Source organism: Myotis nattereri (genome assembly GCF_964212035.1).
Source record: "Myotis nattereri genome assembly, chromosome: 3".
Classification (NCBI taxonomy): Eukaryota; Metazoa; Chordata; class Mammalia; order Chiroptera; family Vespertilionidae; genus Myotis; species Myotis nattereri.
The window spans coordinates 21,290,942-21,307,252 of NC_138077.1; the positions used below are offsets into that span (position 1 = coordinate 21,290,942).

Below are 16,311 nucleotides of genomic sequence, written 5' to 3' on the forward strand. Positions count from 1 at the left end.
CCTACTAAAAGATATAAAAATGGTAAGCAAATAACTATAAAACAAATGAGTAAGGAATGTCTAAAGGGCCAGGTAGTAGCCTACCTCAACAAAGTAAGGTGAGTGTAAGAATAAGAGTCCCAGAAATGGAATCATGTATATATTTAGGGTAAATGTATATGCTACCCATGTTCTATTTTATACTAAACTTTTTTAAATAACTAAAAAAGAAAACATTTAATAATTACTATTTCTTTCATAATTCATTACTGTTTTTATTTAGAATAAAAAACCTGGCATCTTTATTCTATACCACGATATCAGTCAGGTCCTGTATATTTTCACAGTGATATATGGTTTACAGCCTTAAATACTTAAAAATAAGGTTGGTAGGTAGTTTTATGCAGATTGATTTTTCAGATTCATATTTCTAAAAATAAGGTTTTCCCAACATGGATAGAATTGTTGTAAATGGTTCTTATAAGTAGAATAATCTCCTCCAAGATCTGTGTATAATGTTGCCATCATTAGTCTGGCTATCAGTGTTGTCATATTTAGTCTTCAATGCCATTTTGTACTACATTTTGAGAACTTCAAATCATAGCACTTCATTTGTGCTATCAAAAATTAATTAAGAAGCAAAATAAGCCAGTTAGAGAAAGTCAAATATCACATGATCTCACTTATATGTGGAATCTAATTAGCAAAATAAACTGACGAACAAAATAGGGCCAGAGGTATGGATGCACGGAACAGAATAACAGATCTCAGGACTGGGAATACAGGAAGAGATTAACCAAAGAACATATATGCATAAATGCATAAAACATGGACACAGACAATAGTGCGGGAGAGGCCTGGGGAGTAGTGGGTCTGGGTGGAGAGGGGCAAAAAGGGAGAAAATGGGAGATATCTGTAATACTATAACAACTAAACATTTTTAATTAAGAAAGCTAAAGCAAATAATTCTGGTTTATTTTCATAAAGTTTGAAATCCAGTATTTAATGAATGGCCTACTTTCAAAGACTAAATTTCAGGCTATCAATTTCATTTCTGGAAACTGACTGCAATATAAGAAAGTTCAGTAAATTATTCTTTAACAACTGAAATTTCCCAAAGACTCTATTTTGTCAGAACTGAGAGTAGCAAATGAGATATTTATGCAAATACTTGTAAATGCACCTATAGAAAAAATTCAAAAGGTGTAGATGAGTTGTAATTTCAGCAAGAAACTTAGAACTTCGAGCCTGTCTTTGGAGATAGGACTGCTCCCTTTGATGACATGAACAGTTAAAAAAAAAAATCTGTCATCTCAGTATAAGTAAACCAGCAAATTCATCAAGCAGACACTGGCCTGATTTTGCTCCAAGATGCAAAAGAATGGCCAATTCATGGCATTAATTATTGAATTCGTGGCCTGTCTCATTTGAGCTTTTCAGCCCAAAGCAAACTCCTGATGAATGAGAAAATGAACAGTTATGGACTCCAATATTTAGTGCCCCTACAAAATGCTGCCTCCTGGGGATCTGGTGCTTGACAGGCTCAATGTTGGCCCCATCCTTTGTGAGAGAGCCCCATCTGTAGTCAACATATAACTCAAAACAGAGCATCCTACATCCACTGGCCTGAGACCTTTCTCGTCACAAAGTAAACCATTCCCTGATGTTGTGCTTTGCAGAGCTTCTTGTTCAAAAGCTCTTTGACCCTTCCAAAATTCTCAAAATATCACAAATAAGCACAGCGAACAGCATGTTATTATTTATATCTGTGTTCTCATTGGCTGCAATAGGAAATGCCACCAATAATTTAACTTATTCTGAAAGTTTTCAACCATATTTTTAACATGCTGAGTACAATGATTCTGATTATACTAAAATTTGCAAATGCTTGTTTATTCTCTGGACACATGATTTCTGCTGCATTCAAAAGAGACTCTTTTATAACAGTATTGTCTGTAAAAAGGTTTTGATGCCATAGCTGTGTTTTCACCTAAGAGAACTGCATTTCACAGCGATCACTTATTTTGCTTTCATTCAAAAACAAACACTGCCATTTCTCCAGTTCATTAAGTTTCTCAACGCCCATCTTTTTTATATACCAGTCATGGCTGGTTTTATTATGGTGCCTTAAGTTATAATTTTTCTGGGCAAACAGTCTGTGTTTTTATGTTCTTCACATGCACCAAAAAAAAATTACACTCCTATTTTTTTTCATGAATCCTCCACTCTGTTTTTTGGGAAATGCACAAGCTTGTTTTTCTCTTAATTTTACAATTTAAAAAAAGAGCAATAAACATGTGGCAGGAAATAACAACTGCATTTTATTTTAGTGTTGGAAATGCAAAGGAAGGTATGTGGACTTTGATAGATTGTGGAGGGCCTAGCCTTCCCACAGAGGACATTGCCCCTCAATTCAGGGATGTCTGCCTATGGGGACACCCAGCCTTCTGTTGTTAAGAGAAACTAGAAATCAAACATTTTAAAGAAAAATCTCCTAATTATTTAAATGTTGGTACCTTATTCAAATTTTATTAAAATAGCAAGCTGGTCAACATTGTTTTAGCCAGGCAAACAAGTCTGCAAGTAAGTACAAGGTGGTGTCACCTCCTGGGGCTTGGAAGTGGGCACTGGGAAGACATTTGAGAGGGTTCCTTTTGAGAGGTAAGAGGGAATACAAAACAGACTCGATTGTTGGAGACAATGAAGGAAAGAACCACAACCCAAGATCTTACCTTCACTTTCAACTAAGGGTGGCTCCTTAGCTAAGTGAGAGTAAGAATGGGTGTGTACTCAGAGCAGGCATGGTAACATCGCCTTCTTGCACATTAGCATTCATGGTCCTCTGTCAGAAGAGAAAGCATTGTGTAGGAATGGGCTGCCCTTAGCAAATATGGTACCTATGAATGAAGAAAGGGCATTCTCTCCTCCAGGGGGATGCAGACTCCTGCTGGATGACTTAGTGAGAGGAGGAGGATGGGCTAGACTTCACCCCCCAGTTGCCCCTCATCCAAATACCTTCATAAACAACCTGTTGAAGTAGTCTTGTAAGAAAAATTGTTTCCTCTCATTATACACAATATTAGAAAAATGATTATGTTGTAAGTAATATACAAATATTTATTCTTTTCTAGGAACATGGGTGACATTTGGAGGTCAAATTTCAGATGAGGTAAGTTACTTTTGTCTTCCATTATGCTGCTCAAAGAAAATGCAGAGAGAGCTATGTGGTAGGAGTATTCTGCCGGAGTTTCTGGCATTTTACAAGGACTGCTTTAATCATGGGAGGTGGCTAAGATTGACTCAAGTATTATTTTCAGTTTTAGCTTGCTTCTTGTATTTTTCACATTTAGACTATTAATCCTTGAGACTGTCAGTGCATTATATGTGCAGGCTCAGTAGATAGGGAGAAGGAGCCAGTTTGGAATGAATATTAGTCACCTTATAGAAAGATTGTATTGCTGTTGTTTGTTTTAGCTCCATTTAGGGTGACCAAAGTGGTCCCAATTGGCATGGACTTTCTTATTTTAGCAGCGGGTTTCTCAGACCAGGGCAAACCAGGACAGTTGGTCATCCCGGCTTGGACAAGTTAATCCAATTGCTCTGAGTCTCAGATTATACTATGTAAAATGGGATAATAATGTGGACCTTCAAGATCTATAGAAAGAATTAACCATGTTATGCATGTAAGACATTTATATAGCCCTTTGACTGGTAAGTAGTAGACACTCAATAAATGGCAGACACTCATTACATTCCTTTAAATTTTTGTTTACAATTCAAAAATAGTGCTTATCATGGTTATATGCTTATCATTGCATTTAAGGAATACTTTCATATGAAACCTTACCATTATAACAGCATGGGTGGACCTAGAGGAAATTATGGTAACTCAGTTAGAGAAAGCTCATTACCTAATGATTTCACTCATATGTGGAATCTAAAGAACAACAACAACAAAAAAACACACATTGAAAGAGACTCATAGATACAGAGAATAGCTTGATGGTTGCCAGAGGGGAGAGGGTGTAGAGAACTGGGTGAAAAAGGTGAAGGGATTAAGAATTACTTATAATGTGCTGAGCCCAGTACCTGTCTCAGAACAAGTCATTTGTAAAGGTAGTTCTTACTATCATTCCTAAATAGAAGTTTGGGGGGCCTGGGGATCTTTACCCAGCTCCCAAGGCCACTAGCATTGGTTTATAGATCCAGGGGGATGAGTCTTATCCACATATTCTTATCTGTCTGAATGCCTGTTCCCAGTATTGGGCATAGGTCACCACAGAAAGCTTGTCACATAGGAGATTCCTTGAGAAGTGGACTCTGAGATGGAGATTAGCATGCAGAACAGTATTAGGAAGTCATCTCAGAATCAACACATGGCAGAGAAGGAAGCAGAATTGGGCAGACAGTGAAACTGAGGCATGATGCAGTCTCAGCAATGACCTCAGTGACCCCACTGGGAGCTCCAAAGCTGAGATGGCCATGGAGGATTGTCCCAAGTTGGGGCAAAAGGACTGAGCATTTACATCCTTCGTATGACCAACCATTGGATAGCAGTGATGGTGAACCTTTTGAGCTCGGCGTGTCAGCATTTTGAAAAACCCTAACTTAACTCTGGTGCCGTGTCACATATAGAAATTTTTTGATATTTGCAACCATAGTAAAACAGAGACTTATATTTTTGATATTTATTTTATATATTTAAATGCCATTTAACAAAGAAAAATCAACCAAAAAAATGAGTTCACGTGTCACCTCTGACACGCGTGTCATAGGTTCGCCATCACTGGGATAGAGGCTGCTCTGGGAAGTAGTTTGATCTGGGCGATTCTCTTTAGCCAAGTGCAATTTCCAGAGCGGGCTGGTAACTTGAAGGCCAGGATTCCTAAGCAGCTACGGGAATAAGTCCTTCAATTCTGAAGGAGGATTTGGGTGGCCATCACAGGGCCTTCTGACTGGTATCAGGTAGGGTGTGTGGAGGAGGCCCAGCTTGCCTAGGTCAGTCTCCGAAATGAATCATTTCAAAATTATGATTCTAAAAACTGCACAATAAAGTTGTCATGAGTGGCTGGAGCAGCTCTCACTTCAGATGTAGATCAGACAAATATCTACTCTCCTTCCAGAGAGAGTTGCAGCTTTCCCCCAGGTCCCTGCAGAGATAATGCCAGCAAGGAGAAGGAAGGGAGGCACAGGTAGACTGGTCACACCAGTGGCTGAATTGCTGGAGCTCAAATATTTCCACGTGGCAAAAATGTAAGCCAATAGCAATAAATTCACCTCCCTAGATTGTCCCACTTTCTCTCTGGCTTCGGATGAGCTCAGCACAAAGCAAATACAAACATGGGATCCTGGGATGACCACACCATTATGTGCTGGGTGATGCAATCATCAGTGTTGCCTCTGGAAGGGATGATGTCCCTGTTACTAGGATAGTTCAATTATTAAGTAGCCACTGGACAGGGATCTCATCAAAATTTTTCAAACATGAAACTAAATAACCCTGTGAGGTGCCTCCCAAAGATGATTTGGCTTCATTATAAAACCAAAATAGATGTTATTCATATGTATAGTATTTTTAAATAATGGTAAGAGTGTATTATCATCTTATAGCACTTAATTTTCAGAGTTTTACTTACATTTTCTCATCAGTAAAGTAGTTGGGATTCTTTCAATTGCAGGTACCAATAAACTCAACTCAGGACTAGAATTTGGTCTTCTGACTTAGTTCAGTGATTTCATTGCTTCGCGTTGAGGTCTCCAAACGCCGTGGTTGGGAAACATCTCAGCAATCATTTAGTCGAACTCTCCATCTAGGAGTCTCCATCTTGTCTCAAAATTTTTCTCTATATAAGATTCATTATGTATGTTTTCTAATAACAATCCATCAGCATGTCATGTGACATGGCACAAGGTTAATATAATGCGAGCACAGTAATTTCTTAAACACAGAACAGTCATGATGGGAAAAACTATGCTTGTCTTAACTTTTAATCTCTAATTGGGGTAAATTAAAAGCAGTAGGAGTACTTTTGCTGCTTTTTTCCTAACGGACTTGCAGGGACTCTGTTGTGCTAGCCTAAGAATTTTTTTGGTTGGCCAATTTTAAAAACAGGAAAGTACTTTATCTTGGAAATGCTGATGAAGCACTTCAGCCCACAATCAAAAGCATAAATGGAAAAATCAATTTTAATTATTTGTGAGGTGTGTAACTTCCCAATTGGCTAATAAGTCTAAATGAAAAAATGGCCCCTCTCCACCTCTCTTTATCGCTATTCCTCAATGGCTGTCCCTCAAGCTGTCATTTATAGCTGCCCCCACTCTCTTGTCACACTTGCCACTTGCATCAGCAGCACAGAGGAGAGGACCAGAGCCTGGAGATGTGTTTTCAGGCTGACAGTGAGGAGCTGGGTCCCCAGGCCCCACTCCCTCCTCTGCTTGTCCCGTGGATTCGGCTGGCTGGCCACTCTGATGGCGCCTGGGGTTTTGCTGAGTTAAAACAGTCACAGTTCAGTCTAACCTTTCATTCATCACAACAGTCTGCTAAGCCTTCAGGAAAACAGGTCCAAACTTTTAAGCCACAAGTCACCCAGGTGCCACAGTCCATTGGCTTAGAGAAAGGAGAAGAGATGGAGTCAGCTGCAAAACAAATGACCCTCTGTGTCAGAGAGATTACGGTGCCAAAAGGAATGTCAAACCAGGCCTTCCAAGCAGAGTGAGCAACGATCTATCCACCTCACTGAGCTCCCTAGGGCTGCTGGAGCCCAGCGCTGAGGGAAGTTTCTCAGTGCCCGGCTATATCTCAGGGGAAGATGCATCCACCCTCGATAGGCTAGCTGAAGTTCAGGTTCTCTTTCTTTACTACAACTGAGAAAAACAAGCAGTGGTTAGGGAAATTTCCATGTTCTTAAAGACCATTAAGGGATTCAAAATTGCTTCCCAGGTTTGAAAAGCATTTGGCTTTTCTGACTGACTGCATCCTCTTGCAGGTTGCTGAACGGCTGATGACGATCGCCTACGAAAGCGGAGTTAATCTCTTTGATACTGCCGAGGTCTACGCTGCTGGAAAGTAAGTCGGTGCCTGTTTGTGTCCCTCAAGTGGCATTTCTAGAACCATGAGACTCTGTCCTAACCATTGTTGACATGCGGGTGAGAAGGATCTGTCCTTGCCACACCTGTTATGGCACCACTTTTCCCCCTCCCTCCACCACCATCACCAGGGCGTCTCCGGCCCCCTCTGCCCAGCCAAACCTTCCCACCTCTGGCCGCTGTATGAAAAATGGGCTGGAAGCAATTGCTTTGGTCTACATGAGGGGCAGAGGTGGCTGGGCCCAGAGTGGTGGCAGTGGAGATCAATAAATATTAGTTCAAAATATGAGTGAGCAAATAAAGGAGCAGATTCCAATGTGGTTGTTACTTCATAACCACATTTCATAGTTTCTCGACCCTCGAAGGAAACTGGGCCGTCCTCTTTGGAGGGAAGCTGGAACTGATTCTCCTGTTTGCAGGCTTATTCCTCCACGTAGCATTACAGGTAGATCAGAGATTAAAGGAAGATCCTTAAAGATACCAAGAAATCCAATATCTATACATATAAAAGCCTATGTGATCATTAGGGCCAATCGACCAGTCACTATGATGCACACTGACCACCAGGGGGCAGACACTCAATGCAGGAGCTTCCCCCTGGTGGTCAGTGCGCTCCCACAACCAACCTCCCATGGCCTGGGCTGGCCAACCTCCTGAGGACCCTCCCCTAGGCCAGCCAACCTCCCACGGTCCCTCCCCACTGGATCGGCCGGATTGCCAGCCAGGCCAAGGGACCCCACCCATGCACGAATTCATGCACCGGGCCTCTAGTCTTTTATAAGAGGGTATTTCAGACCCAACTCTGAGGACAGAGGGGGCTGCAAAGAGGCCTCGCTTCTTTTGCTGGAGAAGTCCCATCTAGCTACAACCTTCCCATGAACCCCAGAGCAGGGTTGGGCTCTAGGACAGGGCTCACTGCTAAGTCAGAGCACCTGGGTAATATGCTCTCATGTGAGCCCCAAGGTCCATGTCCTCCGGGTTCCAGAACAACAAGCACATTTTAGAACAGAACGGGAACACCTTGGCCTCCTGTTGTGAACATGGATGCAGCTCCAAGAGCTGAAAGGCACTAAGTAGCTGGACAGCTGCTTGAGCAGCTCTGCAATTTTCTAACAGGATTGCGGTGCATGGTCACCTGCAGGCCTAATTTCCACCCCACTCCGGGTGAGAATTACAATCAAAATGCTGGACTTGCTGAATCAGGTTCATCGTTGCCTGGTCCAAGTGTATTTTCCTTGCATGGGTTTCCTCCTTTTCAAGGGCAGGTGTAAAAGTTTAAGGGTCATCTAGGAGGTTCAGAGCCCCCATTCCTGATGTTTTCTGTTGAGTCCAAGGAGAGCAAATGAAATTGATAAGGCCTTGCTCCTTTCAACATCATACCCTTTCTCCGTGTTTTCTTCTTTTGTTGAATCCTGCTCAATACCAAATGGGGCTAAGGTTGAAAAAGGGGAAGAGTGGTCAACAAGTGTGTAAAGAGTTCTGTCTGTATTCCTACTGTGAAGAAGAATCAGTTCTGGTTCATTAGTGTTTGATTTGTCAGTGTGTAACTGAGATAGGTTCCCACTATGAAAAGCAAGATTGCAAAGGCAACCATCCGAGAGACAGAAGGGGAGCAAGAAAAGAACACTGTGCAACATTCAGCACACGTCTATTGGGGGTGCGCTCCATAGCTAACTGCTGCATGGCTATTGCCAGGTTCCCAAGTACACTCCAACAGAGACGGAACTTTCAGTCAAGACACACAGTGATTAGTAATGACTCCCATCTATAGGACCCTAGTGGACAAAGTGCTAATTCCATTGATGTCCCCACTGACAAAGCCTCACAGAGCAGAACTGGTCTTACTGGGAGGAGCCTAGAAGATAGTTGTATTCTCCTCAAGCTTGGGTCCCAGCTGGGCTAGAAAGATGGGGATAGGACAGTGGGTATGTCCTCAATATACCTCTCTATGACCCAGCCTTAGGTGCAGGGAGAACACTTCTCTACACCTCCTTATGTCCTGTGTCTATGACAATGCTTGTTACTGGAACCCAGGACATTCTCTATGTGGGCCCCTGCATCTGCAGCCCTTACATCTGGGTCTTCTAAACCCACTTGTATCCTACAAGATCTCCTGGGAGTCAATATTGTCTGTCTAAACAGCGTGAGCTCTCATTGTCCTCCCGGGTCATAATTGGAAGCCATAGCAAATAGAAGCAAAACCTTGACTCCCCTTTGGGACACAGCCAAGTAGGACATTTAGAGATGAGATCAGTGGTTTAAAAACACCAAACTGCCAAATGACTGCACTGTTTCTTAGTGTCAGGACCACAGGTGGTCTCCTGCCAGCGTGAAAGAATTTGGCAGGTGCCTCTGCGATGCTCTGGAGCGGGATTCTGCAGGCACAAGCAGAAACAGAGGAAACTGTGCCACCAGCCGAGAGCAGCTTCTATTTTCGGGACGTGGAAGCCCTGAAAGTTCAAACAAGGAATGGCTCTGGTGTTTTGCACTGACTCTTGCATTTCCAGGCCACTGTACCCTAAGACACTGTCTGTGTTCCCCTCTAGGGCTGAAGTGATTCTGGGGAGCATCATCAAGAAGAAAGGCTGGAGGTAATGTATTCACCACCATAATTTACTTGCCTTTAAAAAGACTGACATGATTTTATAACCAGAGAAGGGAAAATAAAATTGGATGGCAACTGACCAAAAGGTTATCCCAAAAGAAGTCAACTCTTAGTTGATTTACAGAGTTTTGAAAATAAATACCAGCAAGTTCATTACTTGTGCTTCAAAACTTATTGACTAGTCATTAATCACAAAGAATTACCATGGGGTTAAGCCAAGAAGGAGGGGATGTTTAGGAGGTATTTGTCAATAAAAGAAAGGGACATTTTCATGGCTTCTGACTTCTATTTAGGGTAATTTGGTGAAGGAAGCCAGCTGACAGGAAGCTGTTTGTATATACATATGTATTTATGTTCATTGTTCATTTTATTAACAACTCTGAATGCAAAGAGATGATGAAATAAGAAGTCCTTGGGATAAATACCCCAAAGCTTTCTTACCTGCCAGTGTCTCTCCTGTGTCTGGGGAGCCCTATTGTCTCAGGGGGGGGGGGGGTCACATCCCATTCCATCACCTTCTGTAGCCAAAGCCAGTGGTAACAACGAATGCCATAACATCTGGGAGCAGGGGAACAACCCCCCTACATTTCACTATGCGTGTCAGTCCCGATACCCCCTTCTCCCCAGCATGAGTACAGAATCAGGCAAAGCCCAACAAAGACCATTGGACAAGTTTGGATTTCTCTTCTGCTCTGGTATAATCTCTGCTGATGGCCAAATGAATAACAATTCTATAGTATCAGTGAGATAGTACAAAGAATGCTGCACCCATGCGTGTACACAGATTGTATAAAATTTAGTCTAGGACAGTGGCCAGCAAACTGTGGCTCACGAGCCACATGCGGCTCTTTGGCCCCTTGAGTGTGGCTCTTCCTAAGCCTTAGGAGTACCCTAATTAAGTTAATAACATTGTACCTACCTATATAGTTTAAGTTTAAAAAATTTGGCTCTCAAAAGAAATTTCAATCGTTGTGCTGTTGATATTTGGCTCTGTTGACTAATGAGTTTGCCGACCACTGGTCTAGGAAATAGGGACATTCTCACAGAGTATACCTCAAGATTGATTTCATTATGCCTTTCCACAAAGCATTTAAACCCCCTCTGGAGGGGAAGCTCCATGTATTCTTAGGGCTGCTTGCTCCTCACTCTTAGAGGAATGTTTGTTAGGGATAGAGGGACTTGTGAAATAGAAAACCAGAAATTTATGGAGTTGTCAATAAATAAAGTTTGGTGACCTACTTTCTCCCTCTCACTTCTTTTCCTCCCCAACTCCAGAGATTGTAAGTCTGTTAAGAAAGAACCATATTCAACCTTAAATATGGAAACATATTCATGTTCCCATCCAGTCCTCCATCTTGCCTGAGTTACTTGCCCACTCAGAGTGCTGGTCCATACACCACTACCCAGACAGGGACTGTATCCATTTCCTAGAGCTTCCATAACAAAGTGCCACAACCTGGATGGCTTAAACCAGCAGAAATGTATTCTCTCACATTTCTGAAGGCCAGAAATCTAAAGTCAAGGTTTGGGCAGAGCCATGTTCCCGCTGAAGCTCTGGGTAAAATCATTCTTTGCCTCTTCCCAGCTTCTGATGGTCTTGCTGGCAAATGTTGGTGTCTCTTGGTGCACATACAGCTCTTCAACATCTGCCTCTATCACCACCTGGCATTCTCCCTTCATGTGTGTCTGTGTGTCTTCTTATGAGGACACCAGTCGTACTGGATTAAGGGCTTACCATTCTCCAGTGTGACCTCAACTTAATTTAACTAACTACATGTTTTCAAATCAGCTGACATTATGAGACACTGGGGGTTAGGACTTTCATAACATATATTTTTTGAGGGATGCAATTCAACCTGTGACAGAGACCTTGGGGATGAGTCCACTAGCAGTCCAGTGAGATCTGCAGCGGGGGTAGGCCGACAGAGTCCACCTGAGGAAGGAGGGGAGGAGTCAGTACCATGGCTCTTTCCCCCTGGACACCCAGAGGACATTTACCCATCAAGCTCCATAGTTTTCGGAACCTATTATATACCTACAGGAAGTAGATTAACATGCATCTTTCACACACTGCCTTTCAGTCTTGCAGATAAAAGCTTAAGCTATCACCAGGCCACAGAATATTGATATCCATTCACCACGACCCCCAGAAAACTGGTGAAAAGATAAACTGTATCACCAAAGCACACAAGCAATTTCAACTAGAGCGTACTTGGCTTCTGCTCCCAGTGCCACCACTTGCTAACTGTGCTGTCCAGGACAGGTTACCTCACTTCTTTGAGTCTCAACTTCTCTACCTCTAAAATGGATGTCATATCTGCCCCTAAAGTGTCATGCTGATAAAGTGACATAAGGTGAGCAAAAGTCTTCTGAAGCCTGTGCTATCTCAAAGTAAAACATTCATGTTATCATTCTCCACCCACTCTAAATGCCTCCATGAGGTCAGTGAAAATTTGCCGGGTTGCTGTCTGCTCATGCTGTTTGAACATTAACATTAGTGTGCACACCCACGTAGGCCAAACATTTTACAGAAAGCCTAATTTTGGAAGAATAAGTGAGTCTATGGGGGTAGTATTTGAGTAGAATGTGCAGCTTTTGCAGGTCCACATGCTCTGAATAATCAAGAGGGCTGCATTCATTTTTTATACTATTCCATCCAGCCTTTTGTTGAAGCCCTGCAAATGTTTGCTAAAGGAGACCTGGCTCCCCCAGCAGATCACTACTACACTATCATGAGGTATCATGAGGCTGATGGATCAACCTGAAAAGTGCACCAGCTCTTCTGGAGTGTGTAATCTTCAGATGCTTATATCTGTAGACCTTCCATTACAGTGATTCACATTGGTTTTCAGGAAATTAACTTCAGTGGGATGCGGTTGTTGACATTTTCTACGAATTTTTCTTGTTGCAGCCAAGTTGTCAGACTTGTCACCATCGTCTCTCATTGGTTATCATTCATCAGGTTAGGCTTTTATACCTGACGGTCCTAAGGCATTGCTGCTGCAGCTGATGAAATTATAAATGTCTTATTTCAACTATTCCCAAAGTTTGATCTTAACCTTTGAATCACAAATGATTTTTTTTCTAGGTGAGTTCAATTGAATTGCATACCTGGAGAAATTAAATTACACTGAGATCCACCTCCGAATTTTAAATTACATGACTATAGTTCTCAAGACATATTTCCTTTTCCATGATCATAATGGCATTTCCTCCCTTTGAGTGTGATTTTGAAAAAGTAATACATTTGCTAACAAGATCTCCACATTGTATTCCCTTAAGAATAAGGTGGTAAAACTTTGAGTTAAGGATTTTTTAACTGTTTTCCTAAAATAACATTTCCATTAAAATGACACTCGTAGAAATTTAATTCCTACTTATTGACATTACAATTTATTTCATTATTCATATTTCCATGTAGTCAAATCCTGCCTGTGAATGTGATGATTAGAAAGAGTAGTAACTCAGAGCCATTAGGTCCATGGTCCTTGGCGGTGGACTTACCCCCAGGAAAGTTCACACTCAATCAGGGTTATGTCAGATACTAAGTAAGTGTTAGTGGGTGGCTGTTTGTTTGAGATCCTACGGCAATCCATCAGTTAGTCCTATCACTTACCCTTCTCATTTACTATTTCTGACCCTCCATGCCACCCTTCCCTTCGCTTTGCCACCACCCATTCACCTATTTGCTGTCACAACCCTCAACCTCCTCCAGCCCCTCCAGGTAAAGATCACTTCTATTCAACCTCTTCTTCTCGGATCTGACTTCAAGTCCCCACTCACTAGCTTCTTTGTTCTCACATTTTAGTGATGTGAATTAACAAATTTATCTCTTTGCCAATTTTTTAAAAATGTGTGGTACAATAAATTCTTTGGGTGTTATAATAATAATATGACAGTATGATTACAAATAATTTATTTAATATTTCTCTGTGTGTGTTTTTCTGTTTAACATACAGGAGGTCCAGCCTGGTCATAACAACCAAACTCTACTGGGGTGGAAAGTAAGTTAAATAACTTTTATTTTCCCTACTTGGTAGGAAACAACTAGTAGTTTTATCTTTTTAGGCCGCTATTTCACATCAAATATGCCAAAATCAATTGGTTTAGAGTGAAAGGTGATTATTTCTCACTTGAAGGAAATAGCAATTAGCCTAGGATTCAATTTTAACAAGATGCTTCCAAAGAAATTTAGTAGCATGAGGTCACTTGTTACTAAGTGATTCACAGAGATTTTTCAAATCTCAACCTCATACTTAGGACCAAAATAGAGTCCAAATTTTGGGAAAAGGAAATGAGCACATAGCATCATCAAAGAAAAGCTATTCAACTCTGCCAACACTCAGAGACTTCTCCGGAATACAGATATAAAAATATCTTGTCTGGTCCCACTGTAAGTCTCTGAGCATTTCCGCAGAGGGCTCTGAAAGTGCTGATAAAGGGGGCATCTCACTGGAGAATAACGCAGAGCTTCCTAGATCACTCGCTGCCAGGCCACATGAAAGAGAAGACCTCTCTCTGGTATGGGGTGCAGAACAAATGTCACAGGATGAATGGCTTCTGATGGGCCTACTGGTGTTTGAACTGGTACTTACATTATCCAGCAGGACTTAGAAGTCCTGGCCTTTAAGACAAACATGTAAGAATACAGCAAGCTATTCCATAAGCTTTTGCATGGAAATCTCAAGGATCTTTTAACAAAACATAAATACAGACAAACATAACCTTATTTACCACCCTATAATTGATAGGAAATAGTTAAAAACAAAATTGGAGGCAGAGACCAGATTTTTAGAAATCTTCTAACCAAAATGTATGTGTACCACCCCCCCCACACACACACACACACTCATATTTTATTGCTGTTTTTGAACCTGCTTGTGATGAATATGAAAAAAAATGGAATTTAGATCTTTACTACCATTGTAGTCTATATAAAAACAAGGCAACATGGTGCCTATGAGAAATACAGATTTAAATTGTCTATACTCTGATTCATGGTGCCATTGCTTGGTGCTTTTGCAGTGGTACTCAAAACTTTGCATATGGTTTAGAAATAATCAGAAAGTAAGACAATCTGCAAGAACCAGTATGTCATAGAGAACTATATATAATATTATCTAATATACTTATAAAAGGTGCAAAGTCACCAAAGGCGAATGGTAAACTACTAAGGTTGACAAAGGTATTGATGTTGAAGAAACATTTCAGCAATGCTTTAAAACCCAAGCATCACATTCCTTTCCAATTGGCCAGAGTTTGAGAATGGTCTGAAATGGCAAAAGTCCTTGTTGAATGTTAGTCTTTGTAAGATACTAATTTACGGAAAAGTTGCTTGGTCACATTTTATAAAAAGACAATAATTGTTCATTTCTTTTGAAAGTCAAAAGGCACTTTCCAGTTTGCTTCCTTTCTCAGAAAAGCTAATGCCATCAGCAGCCTGGCAAGCTTATAGTAAGCTCACACACTTGGAGCAAGCCTTTTATTTCATTTGCTTGGGTCTGGTAAGAACAAGGTGGGGAGGTTGAGCCATGTGTCAAGTTATATATGGACAGGGTGTGGGTGGCCGAGTTGTCATTACTGTGGGGGTGACAGTCATGTTAATTCATCTCCTGGGGTCTCCGAAGAAAAGGGGCTCAGTATGCTGCCCACCTGCCTTCCTCCTCAGCCTGCAGTGGTGCAGAATTTGCCAAGAACAGGGTATAAAATTAGCAATTCCATCCAGAACAACCATTCTTCTGTACTTTTGAAACAGCGATAAGAGAAAGCACACCCCACTCAGAGTCATTTGCTTCTTTTTCTTGTTAGAGCTGAAACGGAAAGAGGGCTGTCAAGAAAACATATCATCGAAGGTAGGTTCTGCTGCTTCATTTTACTTTTATCTGTGGGCTGCTGATTCAAGAAAGGTATCAGCCAAATACATTCAAAACATATTGGGAGGGGAAAAATAATCTCCATAAAAAGAATCACAATCAACCAAGTTTCTTCCTGGTGTTGTGTGTTGGGAGTGTAGTGATAGAGAGGGCAGAAGGGAAACTCAGATAAAGTCCAAAATTTCTAGAACTGTTGTCATGTACAGCTATGCTAACATTAATAAAACACTTGCATAAGGCTTTTCAAAAAAGTTTTATTGAGATATAATAGATATACCATAAAAGTTTATCCATTTAAAGTATACAATTCATTGGTTCTGCGTATGATTAGAGTTGCACAATCACCGCCATAATTTGATTTTAAAACATTTTTCATTTCCCCAAAAAGAAACCTTATACCCACCAGTAGTCACTTCCCAACCCTTCCTTACCTTCTCTCCCACATCCCCAGGCAACCGCTAAACTACTTTTGTCTATAGATTTACCAATTCTGGACATTTCCTATAAATGAGATAGTATAATATGTGATATTTTGTGACTGGCTGCTTTCACTTAGCATAATGTTCATCCATGTTGTAGCATGTGTCAGTACTTCATTCCTTTTTATTGCCAAATAAAATTTCATTGTGTGACTATTCCACATTTTTTTATTCATTCATCAGTTGATGGACATTTGGATTGTTTCCACTTTTTAATTGTTACATAAATAATGTTGCTATAAACATTTGTGTACAAGTTTTTGTGTAGACATATGTTAAGATTCCTATA

General features: G+C 41.1%; 1 protein-coding gene across 1 annotated transcript in view; it reads left to right on the plus strand.

Moving 5' to 3' along the window:
* KCNAB1 (potassium voltage-gated channel subfamily A regulatory beta subunit 1) overlaps nt 1-16,311 on the plus strand; it is a 204,258-nt gene that overhangs the window by 131,455 nt on the left and 56,492 nt on the right. Inside the window, exons 3-7 of the mRNA XM_081086398.1 lie at nt 3,111-3,148; nt 6,966-7,045; nt 9,612-9,656; nt 13,630-13,674; nt 15,479-15,522. Coding sequence (XP_080942524.1) covers nt 3,111-3,148; nt 6,966-7,045; nt 9,612-9,656; nt 13,630-13,674; nt 15,479-15,522 — 252 coding nt within the window. The remainder of the gene's footprint in view (nt 1-3,110; nt 3,149-6,965; nt 7,046-9,611; nt 9,657-13,629; nt 13,675-15,478; nt 15,523-16,311) is intronic.